Source organism: Schistocerca gregaria, chromosome 7 (assembly GCF_023897955.1).
Source record: "Schistocerca gregaria isolate iqSchGreg1 chromosome 7, iqSchGreg1.2, whole genome shotgun sequence".
NCBI classification, from domain to species: Eukaryota; Metazoa; Arthropoda; class Insecta; order Orthoptera; family Acrididae; genus Schistocerca; species Schistocerca gregaria.
Genome location: NC_064926.1, coordinates 50576159 through 50601255, shown reverse-complemented (window position 1 = coordinate 50601255; position 25097 = coordinate 50576159). Strand labels below are relative to the sequence as shown.

The window sequence follows — 25097 nt, the reverse complement described above, 5'->3', positions numbered from 1 at the left end:
TATCCATTAAAGTCAACTAGCAGCAGAAGGGGTCTCGCAATGGTGTCAATTATTGTTGTTCACAGTTATTTAGGAAGTCTGTCGTTACATGCTTTGCATGCTGAGACCAAATTCAGATGGTGGTCACTTAACCACAGGTGGAGACCAACCGTTTTCAGTGTATCATGCTGAGTGCCATTATTGACAAAGGAAAGGCTGCACCTCTGTAGCCATAACTCTATCTTCTCTGATGACAGAATATTTCAGGAATGCGAACGGTTAGTTCGGTCTTAGCCAAGCTTCACTGCTCGCACACATGTCTACGTTAGTTCGGGGTATAAAATATAGAAGGCTGTCTTTGTTTGCCTTGAGCGATCTTGTATTCTATTGCATGTCTCTATATGCAATTATGGGGTGCAAAGTGAGCGGTTTACATATGTTGGATTCGCTTCCGGAACTAATCTCCTTATCGTACTTCGGTGGGCCCATTACTGGCTTACTGGTACAATATATCATTCATCACAGCCATAATTATCCTTAAAATGTGAGTAACGCGATAATAGCTTCACTCTGCCGGTTGAGTGTGTGATATTGTGGTGTGTAAAGATTGGGACTTACTGGAGCAAAAGAAACGCAGCGTTTTTGTTGGTACAGTAGATCCAGGGGGTTCGTGCTTTGGTGAGGTCCTCTGTATTCCATAGAATTTATGTGTTGCAGGTGGTGTAATCGAGCATGCTGTCACGGAGGAGGGGGCGGAGGTATCGGAGGAGAATCTATCGTTTCCGACGTCTGCAGCAGTGTCGCCACGGCACGGTTCCTGCGAGTGGTAGGTGGCCGTGCTGACATTTGCATAGAACCGCGCTGTCTCTGAATGTTTGGGGGAGAAGTAACTGCATTCACATAAGACTGTCTCCTCCGTGCGGCCCCGCAAACATTTCTGTGATAACATTTCCCTTTTCATAGGCAGAGTCGTATTTCATCAGCAGAAAATGGAAGGTCTTTTTAACAAATGATACGACAAGAATATGTCAGTGTTGGAAAGCGTTAAAAGTGGTGCCCGACAAGGTTCCGTCCTTATACTGCCCTTTTTCATGACCGACATAAACGATTTATAGAGGGTAGCGTAACAATGCGTCAAAACCCTGGTGTTTAATAACGACACAAGCATGCTGATAAGTAAATCAAACGCACCCATACCAGATACTGTAGACAGAACTGCTAGGATACTTCATGTACCATCACTCATTACAGTTCTATGTCGCAGCCTTCTGGTAAAACACAGCTAAGATTCAAAATGAATTGAATTTACAGATGCATGCACTATCAGTAATGTGTGAAAGTGATAACCAAGGACCCTGCAGAAGCCTTATTAGGGACGTAGTCATTTTAAATACTTATATACCGCTACATTTACTCCTTAATGTTGTACTTCGTTAACAATAATATAAAATTTTGAATAAACTATGCAACTCAACACCACAAAAATAGAAATGATTTTCGTGTACATTTCGTAAATGTTCCCCCGGGTATGATGCAGGATCAAGTTTTATATTCTGGTGCAAAATTATATAGCAAATTGTGGGAAGATGTTAGGTAACAAACTGAAATTTCACAGACATGTAAAAGCAATCAAACAGCAGTTTATATTACCAACTCGTAAGGTTAATCAGATAATTTGTATTCAAGAATGCTTACTTTGCTTACCTGTAAAGTTGGTATTAAGTAAATGTTAAACAGGTTTTAACTTTACTAGTACATAAACAGCTGATAGTGTTGTGCGTAAAGTTACTTAAGTGCTTTATTTGAATAATTAAGTAAAAACAGCAGCAGAATAGTAGACTAAAAGAAAAACGGTATCTTTTTAAACAAAAACATATGTAAAGTAATCAGTTTCAGATTAGCATTAGTCATAGTTTGTTATCACTAAAATTCACTGAAATAACCGGCAATGGCTGCTTCTGGCATTTGCTGTATAGCTACGAGTATATATATGTTCCAGATTCCTGAGGGCTGTTCTTAATGAAGGGAGTAACGCACCACAGTGTGTGGATAACAGATTGGCTTCCGAATGACTGAATGAACAGACGTCTACTGATGACAAATTACTACTGATGACTTTAAATTGGTGCACACTTGGCAACAAACATGTATTGATGTTGTGACAAAGATCTACTATATACGGCTTGGTGATACCACACAGAATTAGTGAAAGAAGCATCGTCTGACAGACACAGTAGTTGATAAAAATAAAATCATTGATAAGCAGATTACCCTTAATAACAAGATAACTGACAGGAAAATAATTAATCAGCGTGGTAGGTATCTATACAACAAAACTTCAACAGAATTAATAACTTTAAAAAATCACAAACAATTTTCCTATAGAGTATTTCGTGTTTTCAAATCTGTTTTAAGTCAAGTAAATTCAGTGTATTGTATTAAGTGGTGTAAGGCGGTTTAAATATTCGCCATTAGCAATCACACGAAACCGAGTACAAGAGTCAACTATAAATCTTTCCCTACTACAGGTGCGCAACTGCATGTAATCACTAAGGGTTGGATTCAATGCGGCCAGATTTACATATGGAAATAATATGATTTTGTACATTCAGTTAGTTAGTCATAGTTGGAAGCATCCCTATCATGCAGAAAAAGACTCACGATCGCTTCCTTGAATTGTGCTGCGGGTGCACAACATCCTTGGGCATCAGGAATCAATTGTATCTGCCCCGTTGGTGACATGCCGAAGGGCGTCTGCCCACGAGGAGGGGGTGATACACAGTCGTGCTCGGAGAGCTAGAGGAACGACTTGCTGGCAGCGGTATGGCGAACTGGAGTCCGAGCTTTGCTTAGGGCATGTGAGCGTTCCGTTGGGCCAAATGTAACTGGGAGGCGGCGACTTGGTGTGTGGAGTGCTATTGGCTCCATCACGCCGGGTGGAGTTTATCGTCAGGTACTCGACGGTTGGAGGAAGCTAGCCTGTTTGGCACACCATTGCTTTCCCATGCTGTGGACTGTACGATGAGGCCTTTCGTAATGGGCAATAATTTGTTCTTAAGTCACGTGTGACCCACTGCACCCAGGTTCCTATAGGGGCTAAGTGGTATTTGTGGTCTTCCTCATAATTTTTGTTTTTTAGCAGGCTGTATTTAGCCGATTCTGTTGACACGTATTCGCGATTTGTGGCGAACGTGGTTTATAATTTGATTTTGGTTGCCTACTCCCCATGTGACTGGGTACCGGGGCTTGATTGTTTGTGTACGCCAGCCTGCACATTCCGTCACTTTATTTTTCTGTGATGTCAACTGTAAACTAGTTGTCTGACGTACTGCGTATTCAGCCCTCTGCAACTACTTCAATTCATTGTTTGTTTTTTTTTTGTATTTTATTACAAACCTGCTTATCGCACTTACTGTTAAAATTAGGTGTAAACCACGTGTCTGCCATGTTACCGATTGAGTAATAGCCATCCTGGTTTTGTTCAACTGGGGTTTGTGTTTTATTAGAATAGTGTTTAACGCATTCTATGCTTGCCCAATTTGTTTTATTCGCTGGTATTCTGTATTTTAATTCCGCTAACGTGTTTGTGCACGCGCGCGTGCATATATATATATATATATATATATATATATATATATATATATATATATATATATATATATATATATATATATATAATGTGTGTGTGTGTGTGTGTATTGCACGACATATTAGTAATAATTTATTTATGGAATCGAGGATCGAACCTGGAAAAGCAATCCTTTTTGTGCTTTGATTGGTCTTGCGGCATTCACCAAATCATTTTGTAGCGTAAATTTCTCATATATCTGTGGAAAAGATGTCTATTTTGGTAAGACAGCTGTCCAGGTGAGTGTGGTATCTCAGCATTACTCGTTATTAGCTGTTTTCTGGACGAGTGGTTCGTTTTTTTGCCATTTCTTCTCGCTGGGCTTTGCTGATTCGTTCTGTATATTTGGTCCACTACTGGCATTGCTTACTTACTTGTAAACACTGAGATTAAGAATTTACCTCACGTATATACGGTACTGACGAAGACCTTTAGATTTATAATTAATTTATCTTATGATTTAATGGAACTGATTTCTTTGTAAGTAAATCCAAGGGACACAGCATAGAGGTGGCCATTTGTGGCGTTTCGTATGTTCTAGGCGGAGCTCTCCGAAATCCCACGCCTTGTGCCTAGTATTTTAATTGACCATTTAATATCTCATTGTATTCACAAGCCTGATAACCCGGAGCCACCTTCATACTTAAGCTAAAGATTCTTCAGAATAGCTAGTATCACATTTCTTGTTTTCTAACAAAATTTCATATAAACCCTTCAGCTACAACACGAACTACAAAGATCGTTGCATGACCGCCAGCTACTGTTTAGTTATCCTGCATTCGTATTAAATGCTATTAAAGTTCATTCTAGCTTAAGTTTGGTTAATGTTGCCCTAAACCGGTTTTTATGGCTGAAGCATCGTATTCCGTAGAGAAATTTACATTTAAAATTTTTGACTACACAGTGGTAGGCCTTTATCATTGGGTCTTAAGTTGTTTATGCAGTTGCTAAGTATAGTTACCAGTTTCTTGATGTTCTGTACTTACCTGTTAATAACTATCAATGCTACTGAAAAAAATTTTAATTATCTGAATTTTAGTTATTTATTAATTACTAATTATTATTTTAATTATTTATATATTTTTATATTTGTTTATTTGTTACACTTGTTTTGATTATTTATTAATTATTAATCATTTATTGTGGCGCCGGCACGAAGATGAAGAACTTAGAATCAGAGAGGGCTGTGAGACGAGGTCAGCGAGCAGCATGCTGACCAGACGTCAGCAGGACAGGAGCGGCCTCCAGAAGAAGAGAGTGGGAGCGCCGCTCCAGCTAGCCTCGGCGGATCAGCAGGACAGGAGCGGCCTCCAGAAGAAGAGAGTGGCAGCGCCGCTCCAGCTAGCCTCGGCGGATCAGCAGGACAGGAGCGGCCTCCAGAAGAAGAGAGTGGGAGCGCCGCTCCAGCTAGCCTCGGCAGATCAGCAGGACAGGAGCGGCCTCCAGAAGAAGAGAGTGGGAGCGCCGCTCCAGCTAGCCTCGGCAGATCAGCAGGACAGGAGCGGCCTCCAGAAGAAGAGAGTGGGAGCACCGCTCCAGCTAGCCTCGGCGGATCAGCAGGACAGGAGCGGCCTCCAGAAGAAGAGAGTGGGAGCGCCGCTCCAGCTAGCCTCGGCGGATCAGCAGGACACGAGCGGCCTCCAGAAGAAGAGAGTGGCAGCGCCGCTCCAGCTAGCCTTGGCGGATCAGCAGGACAGGAGCGGCCTCCAGAAGAAGAGAGTGGGAGGGCCGCTCCAGCTAGCCTCGGCGGAACAGCAGGACAGGAGCGGCCTCCAGAAGAAGAGAGTGGGAGCGCCGCTCCAGCTAGCCTCGGCGGATCAGCAGGACAGGAGCGGCCTCCAGAAGAAGAGAGTGGGAGCGCCGCTCCAGCTAGCCTCGGCAGATCAGCAGGACAGGAGCGGCCTCCAGAAGAAGAGAGTGGGAGCACCGCTCCAGCTAGCCTCGGCGGATCAGCAGGACACGAGCGGCCTCCAGAAGAAGAGAGTGGCAGCGCCGCTCCAGCTAGCCTCGGCGGATCAGCAGGACAGGAGCGGCCTCCAGAAGAAGAGAGTGGGAGGGCCGCTCCAGCTAGCCTCGGCGGAACAGCAGGACAGGAGCGGCCTCCAGAAGAAGAGAGTGGGAGCGCCGCTCCAGCTAGCCTCGGCGGATCAGCAGGACAGGAGCGGCCTCCAGAAGAAGAGAGTGGGAGCGCCGCTCCAGCTAGCCTCGGCAGATCAGCAGGACAGGAGCGGCCTCCAGAAGAAGAGAGTGGGAGCACCGCTCCAGCTAGCCTCGGCGGATCAGCAGGACAGGAGCGGCCTCCAGAAGAAGAGAGTGGGAGCGCCGCTCCAGCTAGCCTCGGCGGATCAGCAGGACAGGAGCGGCCTCCAGAAGAAGAGAGTGGCAGCGCCGCTCCAGCTAGCCTCGGCGGATCAGCAGGACAGGAGCGGCCTCCAGAAGAAGAGAGTGGCAGCGCCGCTCCAGCTAGCCTCGGCGGATCAGCAGGACAGGAGCGGCCTCCAGAAGAAGAGAGTGGGAGCGCCGCTCCAGCTAGCCTCGGCGGATCAGCAGGACAGGAGCGGCCTCCAGAAGAAGAGAGTGGGAGCGCCGCTCCAGCTAGCCTCGGCGGATCAGCAGGACAGGAGCGGCCTCCAGAAGAAGAGAGTGGCAGCGCCGCTCCAGCTAGCCTCGGCGGATCAGCAGGACAGGAGCGGCCTCCAGAAGAAGAGAGTGGCAGCGCCGCTCCAGCTAGCCTCGGCGGATCAGCAGGACAGGAGCGGCCTCCAGAAGAAGAGAGTGGGAGCGCCGCTCCAGCTAGCCTCGGCGGAACAGCAGGACAGGAGCGGCCTCCAGAAGAAGAGAGTGGGAGCGCCGCTCCAGCTAGCCTCGGCAGATCAGCAGGACAGGAGCGGCCTCTAGAAGAAGAGAGTGGGAGCACCGCTCCAGCTAGCCTCGGCGGATCAGCAGGACAGGAGCGGTCTCCAGAAGAAGAGAGTGGGAGCGCCGCTCCAGCTAGCCTCGGCGGATCAGCAGGACAGGAGCGGCCTCCAGAAGAAGAGAGTGGCAGCGCCGCTCCAGCTAGCCTCGGCAGATCAGCAGGACAGGAGCGGCCTCCAGAAGAAGAGAGTGGGAGCGCCGCTCCAGCTAGCCTCGGCGGAACAGCAGGACAGGAGCGGCCTCCAGAAGAAGAGAGTGGGAGCGCCGCTCCAGCTAGCCTCGGCAGATCAGCAGGACAGGAGCGGCCTCCAGAAGAAGAGAGTGGGAGCACCGCTCCAGCTAGCCTCGGCGGATCAGCAGGACAGGAGCGGTCTCCAGAAGAAGAGAGTGGGAGCGCCGCTCCAGCTAGCCTCGGCGGATCAGCAGGACAGGAGCGGCCTCCAGAAGAAGAGAGTGGCAGCGCCGCTCCAGCTAGCCTCGGCAGATCAGCAGGACAGGAGCGGCCTCCAGAAGAAGAGAGTGGGAGCACCGCTCCAGCTAGCCTCGGCGGATCAGCAGGACAGGAGCGGTCTCCAGAAGAAGAGAGTGGGAGCGCCGCTCCAGCTAGCCTCAGCGGAACAGCAGGACAGGAGCGGCCTCCAGAAGAAGAGAGTGGCAGCGCCGCTCCAGCTAGCCCCGGCGGATGTTAAATGACGCGCACTAGTAGAGCCGTCGTCTAAGTGTTGTACTGTGACTTGTGCCTTATAGTAATTAATTGCTTGTATGGACACTGTATATAGAGAAAGACACTGGCTGTTTGCATGTCGCCAGTCGCTCGCGACACGTTCTTATAAATCAAAGTTAATTATTTTCAGTCCACTTTATTGTAATAAAATCAATTAATGTGATTGCTGGAATTTCTGTGTAGCTGTTCGACGATGTAGCATCCTTTAGGCACCCTATAAGAGACGAGTGGGCAGGACGCCACATCATTAAGTAATTATTTTTATTTTAACTATTTTGGCATCACAATGGTACGAATTTATCATTTGTCCTTAAGCCATTTGTTAATAAATATAACACTTGTCTCATCTCCATAATCTCCGGAATGATTATTATTCAATCACTGTTATCCATTTTTGGAGAGGAATGTCCTGTCAGGAGCATCACAGCTCGTAACAACTCGCAGGAAGTCGTCTAACGATAACAGAAGTGATATTTGAGGTTGCCCAAAGAAGTATTATAGACCTTCCGCTGTTCTCGAGCAGTATAAACGAACAGGCTAACAATTTGAGCAGCCTTCTCAGATTCTTGACAGATAATGCTATCGCTTACCGTCTATTAAATTCACCAGAAGATAAAAAGAATTTTCATATGACTTAGACAAGATGCAGGGTGTTTTTATAGTGCGAAAAGAGGCTGTTGAACCAAAACACTTGAATACCAGAACGAAACACCAAATTATGACTGCACAATAAAGCACACAAATTTAAATGTGTCGATTCAGCTAAATACCTGACGATTACTATTACAAATCAATTTAGAAGTGATCACACAGAAACCATTGTGCGGAAGGTGCACCGAAGATGGTTCAAATGGCTCTGAGCACTATGGAACTCAACTGCTGTGGTCATAAGTCCCCTAGAACTTAGAACTACTTAAACCTAACTAACCTAAGGACATCACACACATCCATGCCAGAGGCAGGATTCGAACCTGCGACCGCAGCAGTCGCGCAGTTCCGGACTGAGCGCCTAGAACCGCTAGAAACCGAAGACGGTTTTATTGCCACAATATATGTAAGATGCAAAAGAGCTACTAAAGAGGCTGCCCACACTACGCTTTTCCATCCTCAGCAGTAGCACTGCTGGACGATATTAGAGTCCACAGCAGAAAAGATCAACTGATGTCATCGAAAAGATTGAAAGAAGAGCAATTCTTTTTGTACACCCTAAGACAAAAAAATTCACTTAATTTCAGTCACCACCTTTCTCCTATGAAATCGAAATTATTTTGTTAACACCCATCTGGACAGGGAGAAATGACCATCCCAGTACAATGTGAGGAAGCAGAACATGCACGGAAAGATATAGGTGTTAATTTTTGCGACATGCTGTCCGAGAACGGAACGATTCGAGAGATAGCCTGATACTGGCCATACGAACGCTTTATACTTAAGTGTGAATTATAGAGCGGCCATGTAGGTGTAGATTTAACGAAACAGGTCGGTAAAAATCTCCGGTCTCCCTGACGAACACCTGTCTGAGCCCATCCACTGTAACACATCGAACGTTCGTCAGTGAGTATGACCGAGTGCACCCAGAAAAGCGAGACTGGCCGATGGGAGGGCTCCTGCCCGACACGCTGCCGGCACGTGTCCGGGCTCGCACGTGGACCGCGCGTGTAGCCAGTAACGCGACACGGGAAAGCTCTCCACAGCGCTTTCACGGCCCACCAGTAGCGCATTACAGTGGAGGCGCCGCGCGTCCATTACCAGCCAGCGGCCACAGGCGCCCCAGCCCTCTGGAAAATAAAAACAAGGAAGGGGAGAACACTCTTCAAAGCAGCACTTCCTCATTAATGCTACCCCGCGCAAATGCGTGGGTGAAATTCGAATTTCTACGCAGTTTAGGAAATGAAAGCGCTAGTGTCTTGTCTGTTCCCTAGTTCTGCACTGTAGGTCCCTGGTTCAATGCCCTCTTATAGAAACATTAATGTGTTCCATATTCACCGTATAAATATTAAATGCCGCGCGAAGTGGCCACGTGGTTTGAGGCGCCATGTCACGGATTGCGCGGCCCCACCTGCCGGAGGTTCGAGTCCTCCCCCGGGCATGGGTGTGTGTGCTGTTCTTAGCATAAAGACCTCAGCAGTTTGGTCCCTTAGGAATTAACATACTTTTTTTTCGAAAATCATGAGAGTATTTCGTTAGTTTCCCCCGTCAGTTTGTCACATGTGGCTACGCGTACTCGACAAGAACTTTTGCTAAGAGCAAATAACTGTTCTTCTACAACGTTGATGTAAGGCTTTAGAACGTGGTAGAGACTATGTACAGAAATAGTACATGTTACAGGAATGTTGACTAATGTTGTCAGCAAACTATAACTGTCAAAAATGAATTTATTTGAGAAAGAAATTATGTGAGAGTAGTTATTGAACGACCTCCGTATGGTTGTCCTGATTTCGTGGCACTTACTCACCATGTGGACCAAAGTGCTGTGACAGCAGTGAGAGGTTTCAATCCTTTTTGTCGTACATTTACTTCAAATTTGTGACATCATACCAAAGGAAGTGTCACCCCTTTGTGGAAGTCGCTTACGTCAGTGAACCACTCCATTTGCGGCACGTATCGTTTCTGCTCCACTTGTATAACGATACCTCCTAATATCGAGTAGGACCTCCTTCTGTCCTGCTTAGCGCACCAACTCAACGTGGCGTGGACTCAACAAATCGTTGGAAGTCCTCTGAAGAAGTATTGAGCTATCCTGTCTCTATAGCCGTCGACAATTGCTAAATTGTAGCCGGTACAGGAATTTGTCCGCAAAGTAACCTGTCGATTATGTACCATAAATGGTCGACGGAGTTCATGACGGGTAATCTGGGTGGCCAAATGACTCGCTCACACTGTTCAGAATGTTCTTGAGACCAATAGCAAATAATTGTGACACGATGCATTGTTATTCCAATGCAAACCGCTACACAGCACTGCCAACAAAGAAGCAGCCCACTTGCAAAGTTTATGCTCTCGAAGTTGTAGTGGTGATGCATGAATTTGTGCGAAGGAGCACTGTGAGTGAATCTCAGCGATGTGTCGTAAAACAAAGTAATGAAGGAAGTTGCGAAGAATTGGATTCAGGACGAAGCTCTGAATTTAATTAGTTTGTAAGAGGAAAGGCCAGTGTTATGGAATGGACAGTTATTGAACTATAGGAACTGAGACAAGAAAAAAGTTTGTTGGCCGACGCGGTTACAGTTCTTAACACCTCCAGAGAAGAAAAATACTAAACTACCCATAATTCAAGGTATCAGACAAATTAGTCTTTTAAAGTAGATTAATTAACGTAGAGAAACAAGTGAAATTGTGTTTGAAAGTAACCGTTTTGCAACTCGGAAAACTGCCACTTGACATCAAGATGTATAGTGGTACCTAATAATATGAAGAGGTATTTATTGACTATATCATTATATTCAGTGTTAAATTACAGAACTTCAGGAATTTGCGAGTGGTTCCTTTAGTCACTACAATTAAAAACGTTCAGATAAATGCATGTCCAGAAATAATTCATTTTTTAAATAACCGCCTATTTGGATTTTGAACGACTATGGGTGTCCAAGTTATAATGAGCATTTGTTTCACCTCCATCGTTGTAATTACCGTAAAATATCGACATGTGTGTGTATGTGTATTAATCTGGGGACCGAGAAATGACGGAGAGCCTTCGCCCCGCAGTAGCCCTCAGTGGTACACAACCCCACAACAGGCCACAGCAGTCCACCCACCCCACCGCCGCACCACACTGAACCCATGGTTATTGTGCGGTTTGGCCCCCAAACGAGAGTAAATCCTAATGTTTGCATGATGTAGTAATTTTGGTGAACGGGTACGTCGAGACAGAGTTTGCACAGCAGTCACCGACATAGGGTAACTGAGGCGGAATAAGGGGAACCAACCCGTATTCGCCAAGGCAGATGGAAAACCGACTTAAAAATCAGTCACAGACTGGCCGGGAGGAGTCGTGCTGCGTGCCGTCTTCCCACTCGGGAAGCAGCGTGTTAGACGGCGCGGCTAGCCGGGCGGGAAAATTTCGATACTTTTTTGGATTTTCCATAGCGAGTTGTACAATGCGCGCTCCAAAATCAAACCGTCACCTAATCTGCTGCCTTATCCAGGACGAAGAAGCTCGTTTACGGCTCGCAGAGAAGGGCCTCTGAGCTGTAACAGGCTCTCTCGCCGTCTTGTCTGCAAAAGCTTCCGTCATCTAGTTTCGCAATACTTTCAGACACTTACAGAAAGTACTCGTACGGAGCATTCAGAAGCAACTATTAGAGAAAATTCGCCCTTAGTGTAAACAATCCTGTACTTAATATCTGATGATGATGATAGGTTTGTGGGGCGCTCAACTGCGCGACCATCAGCGCCTGTACAAAGTCCCAATTTTTTCACAGCCCAATTTTTTACACACTCCAATCGAGCCACTGTTACGAATGATTATGAGGATGAAATGATGAGCACAACACAGACCCCAGTACCAGGGCAGAGAATATCCCCAACCCAGCCAGGAATATAACCCAGGACCCCGTGATCCAGAGGCAGCAACGCTAGCCACTAGACCACGAGGTGTGAACAAAGTAATATCTAAGAGTACGAAACTGAATGAGAGCGAAAGACTCTCATGTGTATGGCAGCCCTAAGCATTATTTTGGGTGGGTTGGCTCTCTGCGCTTGGCTGCTAGGTAAATGTGTATTTTGGGAAGATTTTCAGGTTTTTCTGTGTTTTGTTGATTTATGAAGCCACCATGGTTCAAATATCAAGCAGGTTTCTTTTTAAATGGTAGTTGTACTCTTAGTACGCTACCGCAGGATGTTTTTTCACGACCGAAGCTCTTGATAGCCCTAATGGAGTGGACAGAATGCGTCGTGTTCACTTTTGCTTTACGCATAAGCAGAGCTCAAGCGCACCAATCCGCGTGGAGGTACTTTGTAGGGGCGTAAAGACGTTTCGGGGTGCTTCTGCTTGAGCGCAATGTGCGCCTCAGTAAGAGGTAAGTAAGTCCGGTGCGGCTGCCTCCGTCGGAGGTTCTCCTCCCTCGGGCATGGGTGTGTGTGTTGTCCATAGCGTTAGTTTAAGTTAGATTAAATAGTGCTTAGGCATAGTAACAGGTGACCTCAGCAGTTTGGTCCCATAAGTCCTTAGCACAAATTTCCAAATTTGTAAGTCTCAGGAGAGCTAAAAATAGTCGCTACCAGCATGAAATAGAATGCTGTTTGGTGGCGTTGGTTTGACGTCACTCGCTAAGGAGAGTATACAGGTCTAAGCCGAGAAGAAACGGGTGTTGAATCATTCAAGCGTCGAAATCGACCCCAGACACTGCACACTGATATAATGGACGTTGATAGAGGACCGTCTGTTATTGCGGTATGTGTGCTCCTGTCAAGCTCATCTACGAAAAGAGGTTGGAGGGCGATGTAGCCACGAGCGGCATAATGTGTTAGACGTCCACGCCTCATCACAGAAAATGGACGTAGGAGGCTCGCCCTCTCTGTAAATCAGGAAATGTGCCGATCTGTCCCACATCGGACGACACAGCACGATTCTGATGTAGATGCAAGTGTTTCTGAACACATCGTTCAGTACATACTGCCGAGCATCGGGTTCCTCAGAATGTGACCCTTACATGTTTCCATGTTGATCCAACGATATCATCAGTTATGAATGCAGTGGACAGGGAAAGTGGATCAGTGGAAGTTTGTCACCTGATCCGTTATTTTTTACACTCGGTCGATGAACATGTCCGGATGCGTGATACGGCAGGACGGCTGCTCGAAACGTGCACAGCGCCATCGAAGCTGGCTGGTGGGGTCAGTATTATGATAAGAGGGGCATTCACGCGAGCTTCCATGACGCGTGCAGTAGTGGACGAAGGCGCTATGACAGCTGTGGAAAAGGTGGACATTACTGCAAACAACCTGAATTACTTCGTGCTTGATGTCTTCCGCCACGGCGATGACGTATTGCAGCAGAATCAATGTCGGTACTACAAAGTCACAATTGTAGTGCCATTTTTTTAGTAGTACGGTAGGGAATTCATGCCGACGTTTCAACAACTCATCTGGGACGATATCCTCCGTCAGTTCCGCACCTACAAACCATCGGTCCGTAATTTACGATAGTTAAGTGAGCTGTCACGCAGAATCGCTGTCGTTTTGCGTTCCGAAGATGTACCAAAAGTTAATGTGGAGGTGGTTTTAATTTTTCCGTTCGTCATGTACATTCTTCTTGAGCTATGAGACGAAACGCTTGTGCGTAGTTGTCTTCTAATAACAGGATAGTGAGTAACTGGCGTTGGTACTGTCTCGTGTTAACCCAGCCTATTGTGCACCTCCATTAAATACGCATCTGAAGGCATCTTAAGGAGTAGAATCCTAAATGCAACGAAAATCCGATAAAGATAGAATTCATCATGCATGTTAAATTTCTTCATGCGTTAAGAGCTTTGCGGCGTTTCACTGCTTCTGACAGAACACTGTCCTTTGAAAAGGAGAAGGAGAGCTACATTTCCTAGAGAAACTGTTTTTCAACAACTGGGTCGGAAGACGTCGAATGCCATCCAGAAAAGTGAAAAATAATGTGCGTATCTTGATTTATGTAGCGCGTTTGGCTTTCTGCCTACCAGCTATGAATGGAATTCGACATAGGAGATATATTTACAGCTGCCGCTAAATCGGCGACGATACAGAAATCAGTGTCGGCATAGGCCTAATGTGAACTTGGCGTCGCTGAGTTGTAGTTTCTATCCTCAGGTCTTGTTGCTGCAGTTCTACAAGTTCAAATGGCTCTAAGCACTAAGGGACTTAACATCTGAGGTCATCAGTCCCCTGGACTTGAAACTACTTAAACCTAACTAACCTAAGGAAATCACACACATTCATGCCCGACGCAGGATTCGAACCTGAAACCGTAGCAGCAGGGCGGTTACGGACTGAAGCGCCTAGAACCGCTCGGCTACCGGAGCTGGCTAGAAGCTAAAATCCTAATTCTGTATTTTTTTGTACTTCGATTATCACAAATAAACCGTAGTGCCTCAGTATTAATTGCATTAGGAAGACAAATTTTATGCCTGCTGTTTTGTCGAAAACTGATATTTTGGGACTGAAGCTGCGTTCCAAATACAAGCTGAGTTTCGCAAAGAATGACCTAGTAAGCAGGCATCGTTAATAATGTCTGTTATTTACGCAAATGGCGCCGTTACGTTCCGAACCGATAGCTTTATCTTCAGATGAATGTTCACGCTTATTTTGTGTTTTATCCCGTTGTAGTTTACGTTATTTGCTGTAAAACACAAAACTGACAGAAACAACGGCAGATGTAACATAAACCTGAATGGCAGTCTAAAATTGAAGCTGTTGGTTCGAAACGACAACAGCGCTGTATAAATAAACGGCGCAGTCAACAGTGGCTTGTTGCTGGTTTGTTCTTTGCAAGAATCAATTTGCCAACCTTTCTTATCGGCACTGAGAACCTTTCAGTTTCCTCGTATGATTTTACAACTTTCAGAGTAAAGTAGGGCCTCTTTATTTTTCAGTTTGTGTCATTATTCTTTTTCCTGTCGTGCGGTGTGCAGCGTAATTCTGTGGTATCAGATTACCTTCTCAGTTTGTTGAGTACAAATCAGATTTTTTTTTCTTGTCATCAGTCTACTGACTGGTTTGATGCGGCCTGCCACGAATTCCTTTCCTGTGCTAACCTCTTCTATTGGGAGTAGCACTTGCAACCTACGTCCTCAATTATTTGCTTGACGTATTCCAGTCTCTGTCTTCCTCTACAGTTTTTTCCATCTACAGCTCCCTCTAGTACCATGGAAGTCAATCCCTCATGTCTTAGCAGATTTCCTATCATCCTGTCCCTTCTCCATGTCAGTGTTTTCCACATATTCCTTTCCTGTCCAATTCTGCGCAGAACCTCCTCATTCCTTACCTTATCAGTCCACCTAATTTTCAACATTCGTCTATAGCACCACATCTCAAATCCTTCGATTCTCTTCTGTTCCGGTTTTCCCACACTCCATGTTTCACTACCATACAATGCTGTACTCCAGACGTACATCCTCAGAAATTTCATCCTCTAATTAAGGCCGGTATTTGATATTAGTAGACTTCTCTTATCCAGAAATGCCTTTTTGCCATAGCGAGTCCGTCCGTCATTGGTTATTTTACTGCCTAGGTAGCAGAATTCCTTAACTTCATTGACTTCGTGACCATCAATCCTGATGTTAAGTTTCTCGCTGTTCTCATTTCTACTACTTCTCATTACCTTCTTCTTTCTCCGATTTACTCTCAAACCATACTGTCTACTCATTAGACTGTTCATTCCGTTCAGCAGATCATTTAATTCTTCTTCACTTTCACTCAGGATAGCAATGTCATCAGCGAATCGTATCACTGATATCCTTTCACCTTGTATTTTAATTCCACTCCTGAACCTTTCTTATATTTCCATCATTGCTTCCTCGATGTACAGATTGAAGAGTAGGGGCGAAAGGCTACACCCTTGTCTTACACCCTTCTTAATACGAGCACTTCGTTCTTGATCGTCCACTCTTATTATTCCCTCTTGGTTGTTGTACATATTGTATATGACCCGTCTCTCCCTATAGCTTACCCCTACTTTTTTCAGAGTCTTGAACAGCTGGCACCATTTTATATTGTCGAACGCTTTTTCCAGGTCGACAAATCCTATGAACGTGTCTTGATTTTTCTTTAGCCTTGCTTCCATTATTAGCCGTAACGTCAGAATTGCCTCTCTCGTGCCTTTACTTTTCCTAAAGCCAAACTGATCGTCACGTAGCGCATTCTCAATTTTCTTTTCCATTCTTCTGTATATTATTCTTGTAAGCAGCTTCGATGCATGAGCTGTTAAGCTGATTGTGCGATAATGTTCGCACTTGTTAGCTCTTGCCGTCTTCGGAATTGTGTGGATGATGCTTTTCCGAAAGTCAGATGGTATGTCGCCAGAGTCATATATTCTAGACACCAACGTGAATAGTCATTTTGTTGCCACTTCCCCTAATGATTTTAGAAATTCTGATGGAATGTTATCTATCCCTTCTGCCTTATTTGACCGTAAGTCCTCCAAAGCTATTTTAAATTCCGATTCCAATACTGCATCCCCTATCTCTTCTAAATCAACTCCTGTTTCTTCTTCTATCACATCAGACAAATCTTCACCCTCATAGAGGCTTTCAATGCATTCTTTGCACCTATCTGCTCTCTCCTCTGCATTTAACAGTGCAATTCCCGTTGCACTCTTAATGTTACCACCGTTGCTTTTAATGTCACCAAAGGTTATTTTGACTTTCCTGTATGCTGAGTCTGTCCTTCCGACAATATCTTTTTCGATGTCTTCACATTTTTTCCTGCATCCATTTCGTCTTATCTTCCGTGCCCTTCCTATTTATTTCATTCCTCAGCGACTTGTATTTCTGTATTCCTGATTTTCCCGGAACATGTTTGTACTTCCTCCTTTCATCAATCAACGGAAGTATTTCTTCTGTTGCCCATGGTTTCTTCGCAGCTACCTTCTTTGTACCTATGTTTTCCTTCCCAACTTCCGTGATGACCCTTTTTAGAGATGTCCATTCCTCAGTTATGTACACTGATTCCGTATTTCCTCCATTAGCAGAAAAACGGCCACGCGGGGTAGCCGTGCGGTCTGAGGTGTCTTTCCACGGTTCGCGCGGCTCCCCCTGTCGGAGGTTCGAGTCCTGCCTGGTGCATGGGTGTCTGTGTTGTTCTTAGCGTAAATTAATTTAAGTTAGATTAAGTAGTGTGTAAGCCTAGGGACCGATGACCTTAGCAGTTTGGTCCCATAGTCCTTATCACAAATTTGCAGTTTCCAGAAAAATATCAGATTTGAGTCTTAGAATGTTTCTCATTTCCGCTCTGCAGTTTATGGGGCGCTGATGACCAGGTGGTTGAGCGCTCCACAAACCAAACATCATCAACATCATCATCAGCTTCAGTTCATGAGAGAATTTTTGCTCTTAAATAGAATACTTGTTACGGCAAGTTTTAATGTAGATCTTGTGACATGTAACACTGTGAACGAAGGCCTAGCTTGTGGTATCTGCTCCGTCGCCAGCCATAACGTACCTTTCATTCATTTTTCAGCGTATATATCTGCTTCTTGCCTGTATACTTACACCTGAACGTGAGTGGTAGTGGGCTCCAGGTACGCCACGTCAGTGTTGTACTACCACTTAAACTACCCGCATCTGCTTCTACCGTCTTTAGTATGCTCGCCGGCGGACGTCACGATGGGGGCAGATGAGCTGTCATGGACAGAACAGCGGAGTAGTTCAGAAATCTGCCATAAAGGGCGCAGGTGTCGCGTGCTATGGGCAGACCGAGGCGCACCAGAAAGACAAGCCGAGGCGCGTACGCCAGAGCACGTGACACTGCACTGCAGGTCTTACGAGTGCCAGCAGCCGTCTTCCGCAGGGAGCGAGTAACTATTTCAAACAACTGTAATAGTTCTTGACTGGGTGTTGAAATGTAGCATGAACTCAGTAGCACATGACAAAATTCTTTTAGTAGGTACATTTTCAACTAAATATTGATTTTCAATGGGCCCTGCACGGAACCGAGCGTTTGCGAAGTGTAGCGGACTAGACGACTAGTGTGACGTCACATGTTCGTTGCAGGGCCCGTATGTATCTCGTTGTCCCCGTGGGCGGACACGCTGACGGGCGTGTGTACTTGCGGGCGGCAGTAAGCGGAGTAGCCCAGTGCTTCTGCCGGCGCAATTGACGTCCTGAATGCTCAAAGCTTCTGCTACAAGAATACGTTATCATGTTGTTATGAGGTGCACAAGGGCGTTCAGGAGACAATATTAAGGGAAATACGCTACTGGACATTAAAATTGCTACCCCATGAAGATGACGTGCTACAGACGCGAAATTTAACCAACAGGAAGAAGATGCCGTGATATGCAAATAATGTGGTACACAAGGTTGTCGCCGGTGGAGAGACCTACAACGTGCTGACATGACCAAAGTTTGCAACCGATTTCTCATACACAAACAGCAGTTGACCGGCGTTGCCTGGTGAAACGTTGTTGTGATGCCTCTCGTGCAAGGAGGAGAAATGCGTACCATCACATTTCTGACTTTGATGAAGGTCGGATTGTAGCCTATCGCGATTGCGGCTTATCGTATTGCGACACTGTAAGGTGTCAGGCAAATCCAACACCTTACATGAAAACCCTGACATGATAAGCAAATCCAGTAGTATGTCACATAGCTCCGAATAAATCGTGACATTAAATTAACCAAAGTAATACGAGTAACGAGTGAGCAAATGGAATACCACAGACTAACACAAGAATGCCTAAATGCATGTCGTACCTTCCCACCGTGAGGCAGACGCAGTTCCGAGGGGAGAAACGAGGACAGAAGCCGAGAGCAGAACCGTGGGGAGGGGCTGGGCACCCACGCCGCGAGCCTTCCTGTACAACTATACAACCCGCACCTTTTGCGTCAGGCTTTTTCGCGTCTCAGGTATGTCAAGGACAACCCCCAGCCCATGTTAATAGCTAGAGCCCTCCAGAAAAGCAGTATAGATCTTACGATAACACAAAAAGGGCCACTACCACCCGCAAGTTTTAGCGTGAGACTTTTTCGCGTGTCTGTTACATTAGGATCACTCCCCAGCCCATGTTAAAAGATAGAGCCCTCCAGATGAGCAGTATAGATCTCACGATAACGCTAAAAGGACCACACTAGCTGCAGGTTTTCGCGTGAGACTTTTTAGCGTCTCTGTTACGTTGCAAACTTTAAAAACATTGCCCCACCACGAAAAGTATAACGTTTCCCATTGGATAGACAGAATTTTTGTAGGCGGAGCTTAAGGTTAACATTGAGACCCTGATTGGTCAGATGAAAACATAGCCAGTAGTTTTTTTTAAACTAACTTCGGTAAATTGTAGTAAGGAGAAGTTGGTGAGTTGGTTCCGAGACGGCGAGCTGGATGGCTGCTGCGCCAGCCGCTGCCGCCCTGACGCTGCCTAAACACCGACAAGGTAATGAACGCACGCGATGCCGCATATTTGAGCGCATAAGGCTTCACTCAGAACTGCAGAAGTCTCATCTGTAACACCCCTTTTTTTCCGTAATACTAATGGTGATCGTTAATTAAAACTCATGGTGTTCACATTTGCCACTTGAAGAACAGATCTGAAACGCGATGATTTTTCTTTTATATAGTTATTGAGAAGCCACATCAGCCACTGTAATTTACGACAAGTTAAATAAGTAATTAAAGATAATTGAGGGTCACTGTAGACCATTTTATAGTTTTCTCTTTTGTCAAACTTAAATTTAAACCTAGATTATAGATGTGATATGGCATAGGTCATCCTTCGGTCGATTGTAGAACTTGGAAACCCATTTATTCTTTCCTTTTATCAATAGTGCAATTTATAAACGATGTTTTGTGATTAGAATAAATGTCCAATGGTAAACTTAACTGCTTTTTCGACGTTATTTTACCAGCTAACTAAAAATAGGAAAGCCTTGAACCCTTTCCACTATATTTAGTTAGAATTAAGATTCTTTTACAGGGAGTGCAGTGGAGCTGACGCTGAGATCATTTAGTATTTGGTTATATCATCGCTAGTCTCACTGAACTCTTCTGAATTCTACATGTCATGTGTGGTCGACGTCTCCTTACCAGCAGCAGGTCCCAGGTTCAAACTAGTTAATTCCCTAAAAAACACGCTCAGAGCGTCGTTGCGCGAAAGTGGTAGGGAGACACGATATAGTACAAACAGACACCACCATGAATGTTTAAAACACTGCTGCTCACGTTGGTCGAGATCCAATGACTATTAGCAGAATATGGAATCGTTTGGTTCAGGAGGGTAATACGGAACGCCGTACTGGATCCCAATGGCCTCATATCACTAGCAGTCGAGATGACAGGCATCTTTTCCGCATAGCTGTAACGGATCGTGCAGCCACGTTCAGATGTTCAAATGTGTGTGAAATCTTACGGGACTTAACTGCTAAGGTCATCAGTCCCTAAGCTTACACACTACCTAATCTAAATTATCCTAAGGACAAACACACACACCCATTCCCGAGGGAGGACTTGAACCTCCGCCGGGACCACCATCACAGTCCATGACTGCAGCGCCTTTAGACTGCTCGGCTAACCCTGCGCGGTGTGCAGCTGCGTCTCGAACCCTGAGTCAACAGATGGGGACGTTTGCAAGACAACAACCATCTGCACGAACAGTTCGACGACGTTTGCAGCAGCGTGGAGTATCAGCTTGGAGATCATGGCTGTTCGCTGGCCGCGGTAGTCCAGCGGTTCTAGGCGCTCAGTCCAGAACCGTGCGACTGCTACGGTCGCAGATTCGAATTCTGCCTCAGGCATGGATGTGTGTGACGTCCCTACATTGCAACCCTGTATTCGTCATCACCATTCTAGCGTATCACCCGGCGTGATGGTAAGGGGTGCGATTGGTTACACGTATCGGTCACTCTTGTTCGCATTGACGGCACTTTGAACAGTGCACGTTACATTTCAGGTGTGTTACGACCCGTGGCTCTACCCTTCATTCGATCCCTGCGAAAACCATTCATTTCGGCAGGATAATGCACAACCACATGTTGCAGGTCCTGTAAGGGCCTTCCTGGATAAAGAAGATGTTAGACTGCTGCCCTGGCCAGTCCATTCTTCAGATCTCTCACCAACTGAAAACGTCTGCTCAATGGAAGCCGAGCAACTAGCTTGTCACAATACGCCAGTCAGTACTCTTGATGAACTGTGGTATCGTGTTGAAGCTGCATGGGCAACTGTACCTGTACACGCCATCCAAGCTCTGTTTGACTCAATGCCCAGTCGTATCAAAACCGTTATTAAGGCCAGAGGTGGTTGTTTTGGGTACTGATTTCGCAGGATCTATGCCTGAAAATTGCTTGAAAATGTAATCTCATGTCAGTTCTAGTGTAATATATTTATTTGTCCAATGAATATCCGTTTATCATCTGCATTTCTTCTTGGTGTAGCAATTTTAATGGCCAGTATTGTACACAAGTCTGCCGAAAAATTGCACGTAGGCAATACAGATTGTTTGTTCCCATTCCAGAAAGGCATAATATCAACTGTTCCCTCGTTCTTTGGACTGTTTGCAGGCCTTAAGCCACTCCACGCATCAGAAGGACCGGCTTTCAAGGAGGAACCTGACTGCTCTGCAGAACGACTGTGATACATGGCTGGTTTCACCGCTTATCGTGCAAGGAATTATGACTACACGCTAGGAAAATGCTCTTGTAATATTTTATGTCTTTCTGCTACAGATGCGGATCATGTTGGCTGAAGTGAAGTCTTATCCCGCTGTGGGCTTACATTTCCGGTAGATGATTGGTTACGTTAGGCGTCGCAGTTTGAACTCATTTTTAATGGATTTAACGGTTTGGAAAGTATTTCGAAATATAGTGAAAATAATCTACGCTGCTGTTCAATCCAGTTATGCGGGTTTTCAGCAGAAATTGCTAAACTATGTCTTAGAACCAGACTTTTTATTGTACATCTACATCTACTTCGATACATTTCAGTGCCGGGCAGAGGGTTCATCGAACCACGTGCACAATTCTCTATTATTCCAATCTCGTACAGCGCGCGGAAAGAATGAACAGCTATGTCTTTCCGCACGAGCACTGATTTCCCTTGTTGTGATCGTTCCTCCATATATAGGATGGTGTCAACAAAATATTTTCCATTCGGGGAAGCAAGTTGGTGATTGGAATTTCCTGAGAAGATTCCGTTGCACCAGCCCAAATGCTGTACCATTTCTGTGACCCTCTCTCCCATATTTCGCGATATACAAAACTTGCCGCCTTTCCTTGAACTTTTTCGATGTACTCCATCAGTCCTATTTGGTAAGTATCCCACAGCGCGCAGCACTATTCTAAAAGAAGACGGACAAACGTAGTGTAGGCAGTTTCCTTAGTAAGTCTGTAACATTTTCCAAGTGTTCCGCCAATAAAACACAGTCATTGGTTATCCTTCACCACAACATTTTCTGTGTGTTCCTTCCAGTTTAAGTTGTTTTTAACTGTAATACCTAGGTATTTAGTTGAATTTAAGGCTTTTAGAGGTGACTGAGTATTCGTGTAACCGAAGTTTAACGAGTTCCTTTTAACACTCATGTGGATGACCTCACACTTTTCGTTATTTACTGTCAACTTCCACTTTTAGTATCATTCAGATATCTTTTCTAAATCGTTTTGCAGTTTTTTTGATCTTCTGATGACTTCATTAGTCGATAAATGACCGCGTCATCTGCAAATAACCGAAGACAGCTGCTCAGATGGTCTCCCAAATCGTTTATATAGATAAGGAACTGCAAAGGGCCTATAACACTACCTTGGGGGACGCCAGAACTCACTTCTGTCTTACTCGATGACTTTCCGTCAATTACTACGAACTGTGACCTATCCGACAGGAAATCACAAATCCACTCACGTAAGTGAGACGATATTCCATAAGCATGCAATTTCACTACGAGCCGCTTGTGTCGTACCGTGTCAAAAGCCTTCCGGATATCCAGAAATACGGAATCCATCTGAAATCCCTTGTCAATAGCACTCAACATTACATGTCAATAAAGAGCTAGTAGTGTTTCACGGGAACGATGTTTCCTAAACCCATGTCGACGGTGTGTCAATAGGCCGTTTTCTTAGAGGTAATTCGCAGTATTCGAACACAATTTATGCGTTACCTCAATATGAAGCTCAAAATGCAAAGGCAAAAGCAGGACTACAGCGAAAATACTGGCAGTGACACTCTTTTATCTTCTGCTAACATCTAAACTGGTAAATCAATTGTCGTAAAGAGCTGTTCGGCGCACCAGCCGCTGACTCACTTTGCTCCTGTAGTGACGTCACTGCGCTAGCCGATTGCAGTCCGTTTCCATTCGGGACCAAGCTTTCCTTTCATAACCTTGGCTTTGCGCAATTACACCGCCGTGGCCGTGTCTACGTGGGTTCGAAAGCTTCGCTTCCCGTGCGGCGGGTTCGTTCCGCTCTCCGGCCTCTGTTGCCCCGTTTTCAGCGGGTCACCGTCGGCCCGTGAAGTACCCGCGCTGACCGTGCTGAGTTGCAGAGCCTTCACGCCTTCTGCAGATACGAAACCGTCTGTTCCACGCAACGGCTCGGCACTAACTTGCCAAACATTTGCGCACGGCATTTCTTGAGTGAGTCCATGTTGAGCTCTTGATTGCTAATAAACATACTTGAATGAAAAAAATGAAATTCTTCTTATTAATTGTAAAACCAAGCATACGTCCTGTAACTCGGTTTACGAACACTCAGAGCCTTGAATCGAAGTCTCTCTCCATTTCATGGCCCGGCGCTGAATGTGTTCAGTCCGGAGTGCATCAGTAAGACAAAGGAAAAAACTATGACGGAGACAAATTTTATGCTGCCTATATGACAGTCACATGTGCATGAGTTTGATCGCCAATGACAATAATTCCTCTGAGTGCCGACAAATAAGGTCCGTTTTAACAAGGCAGGAGTCTCCCTTCCATACTCAGTTTTGATTTAATAAAAAATAGTGTGACTTTTAGTGCTGGAGATCAGAAATAGGCGACCTCTGACCCCGACTATCTATTTCGCGTTTCAGCCACTAAGTCTTTCTGCTCAAACGTAAAAGCGAGTTCTATTCTCGCACTTCAGAATTTATTTATTTTCGCCAATGTCAGCTGCTCTCACTGTTTCTTTGTAGAGTCAATGGCAATAAAATTAGATTGGCGCTAGCCTGATGGCTCGAGTGCTGTGCTCCCAAGCACAAAACGCCAGGCGACCACACTCGACATTACAGATTTTATTTCTGAAACTAACCGTGCCCAGCAGTTCCCAGGACACGGGCTTCCTGATGGGAGTACGACAAGACAATACTTGACACCCCGCCGCTATTAGTTAGGGATCACCTCCCTGGCGATGATGAGCATGCCATGTTAAATACATGGCTCAGTAGGTTTCTGTCTTTCAAGATGGAAACACAGACGCCTTGGTGCAATATACCGGGCCCAGCGACTTTTACCTGGTTTCTGCTGCTCACCTCGCAGTAGTGGCGAGTGTTTTTTGAAACGGACGGTGACCCGCAAATGTTCCGACGCTGGCTCCCTCTCCCCTGTCCTGCCAGCCTCTGCCCAACATACATCCAACGGGATACTTTTGCTCTCATTTCAGCTGGAAATTAATTTAGATTAGAAGTGTTTATCAATTTAATTATGTCTGATTATCATAGATGGCAGTTCTGACAAAATCAGTCGTGTAAGAAGAGAGGTAAAGATAGAAGGGAGGTCGCAATACTAACTTAGGATGTACGTTACTTTGAAGTCAGAGTGGTTTGGCCCTGTCACCATTTTAAGTAGCCCAAAACAATGACAGGTTGCTGTTTACAATTGTTTCTTGCTCATTAGTTCTGTCGTGTGCACGCATCAACTGTTTCAAAAATTAAAAATTACAGTGCTTGCATCAGCTCGCATTCGGGAGGACGACGGTTCAGTCCCGCGGCAGGCCATCCTGATTTAGGTTTTCCGTGATTTCCCTCAGTCGCTCCAGGCAAATGCCGGGATGATTCCTTTCAAAGGGCACGGCCGACTTCCTTCCGCGTCCTTCCCTAATCCGATGAGACCGTTGACCTCGCTGTCTGGTCTCCTTCCCCAAACAACCCAACTCAACCCTTGCATCAGTAACGTTTCTCTGTGTAATTATGTAATAGGCGTATTTAAACTGTTTTAGCATGTAATTATCTGAACTGTTTCTTATTTAAATTGTTTTGTTAATTAAATTGCATTGTGTA

At 45.4% G+C, this 25097-nt stretch overlaps 1 protein-coding gene across 1 annotated transcript; it reads left to right on the top strand.

Annotated features, from left to right (window-relative positions):
- The first annotated feature begins 3817 nt into the window (after positions 1 to 3817).
- LOC126281846 (collagen alpha-1(I) chain-like) lies at positions 3818 to 21492 on the top strand. Its single transcript, XM_049981095.1, has 3 exons — positions 3818 to 3846; positions 4887 to 7108; positions 21419 to 21492. The coding sequence occupies exons 1-3, from the start codon at positions 3818 to 3820 to the stop codon at positions 21490 to 21492; spliced, it is 2325 nt and encodes a 774-aa protein (XP_049837052.1).
- Positions 21493 to 25097: the final 3605 nt, after the last annotated feature.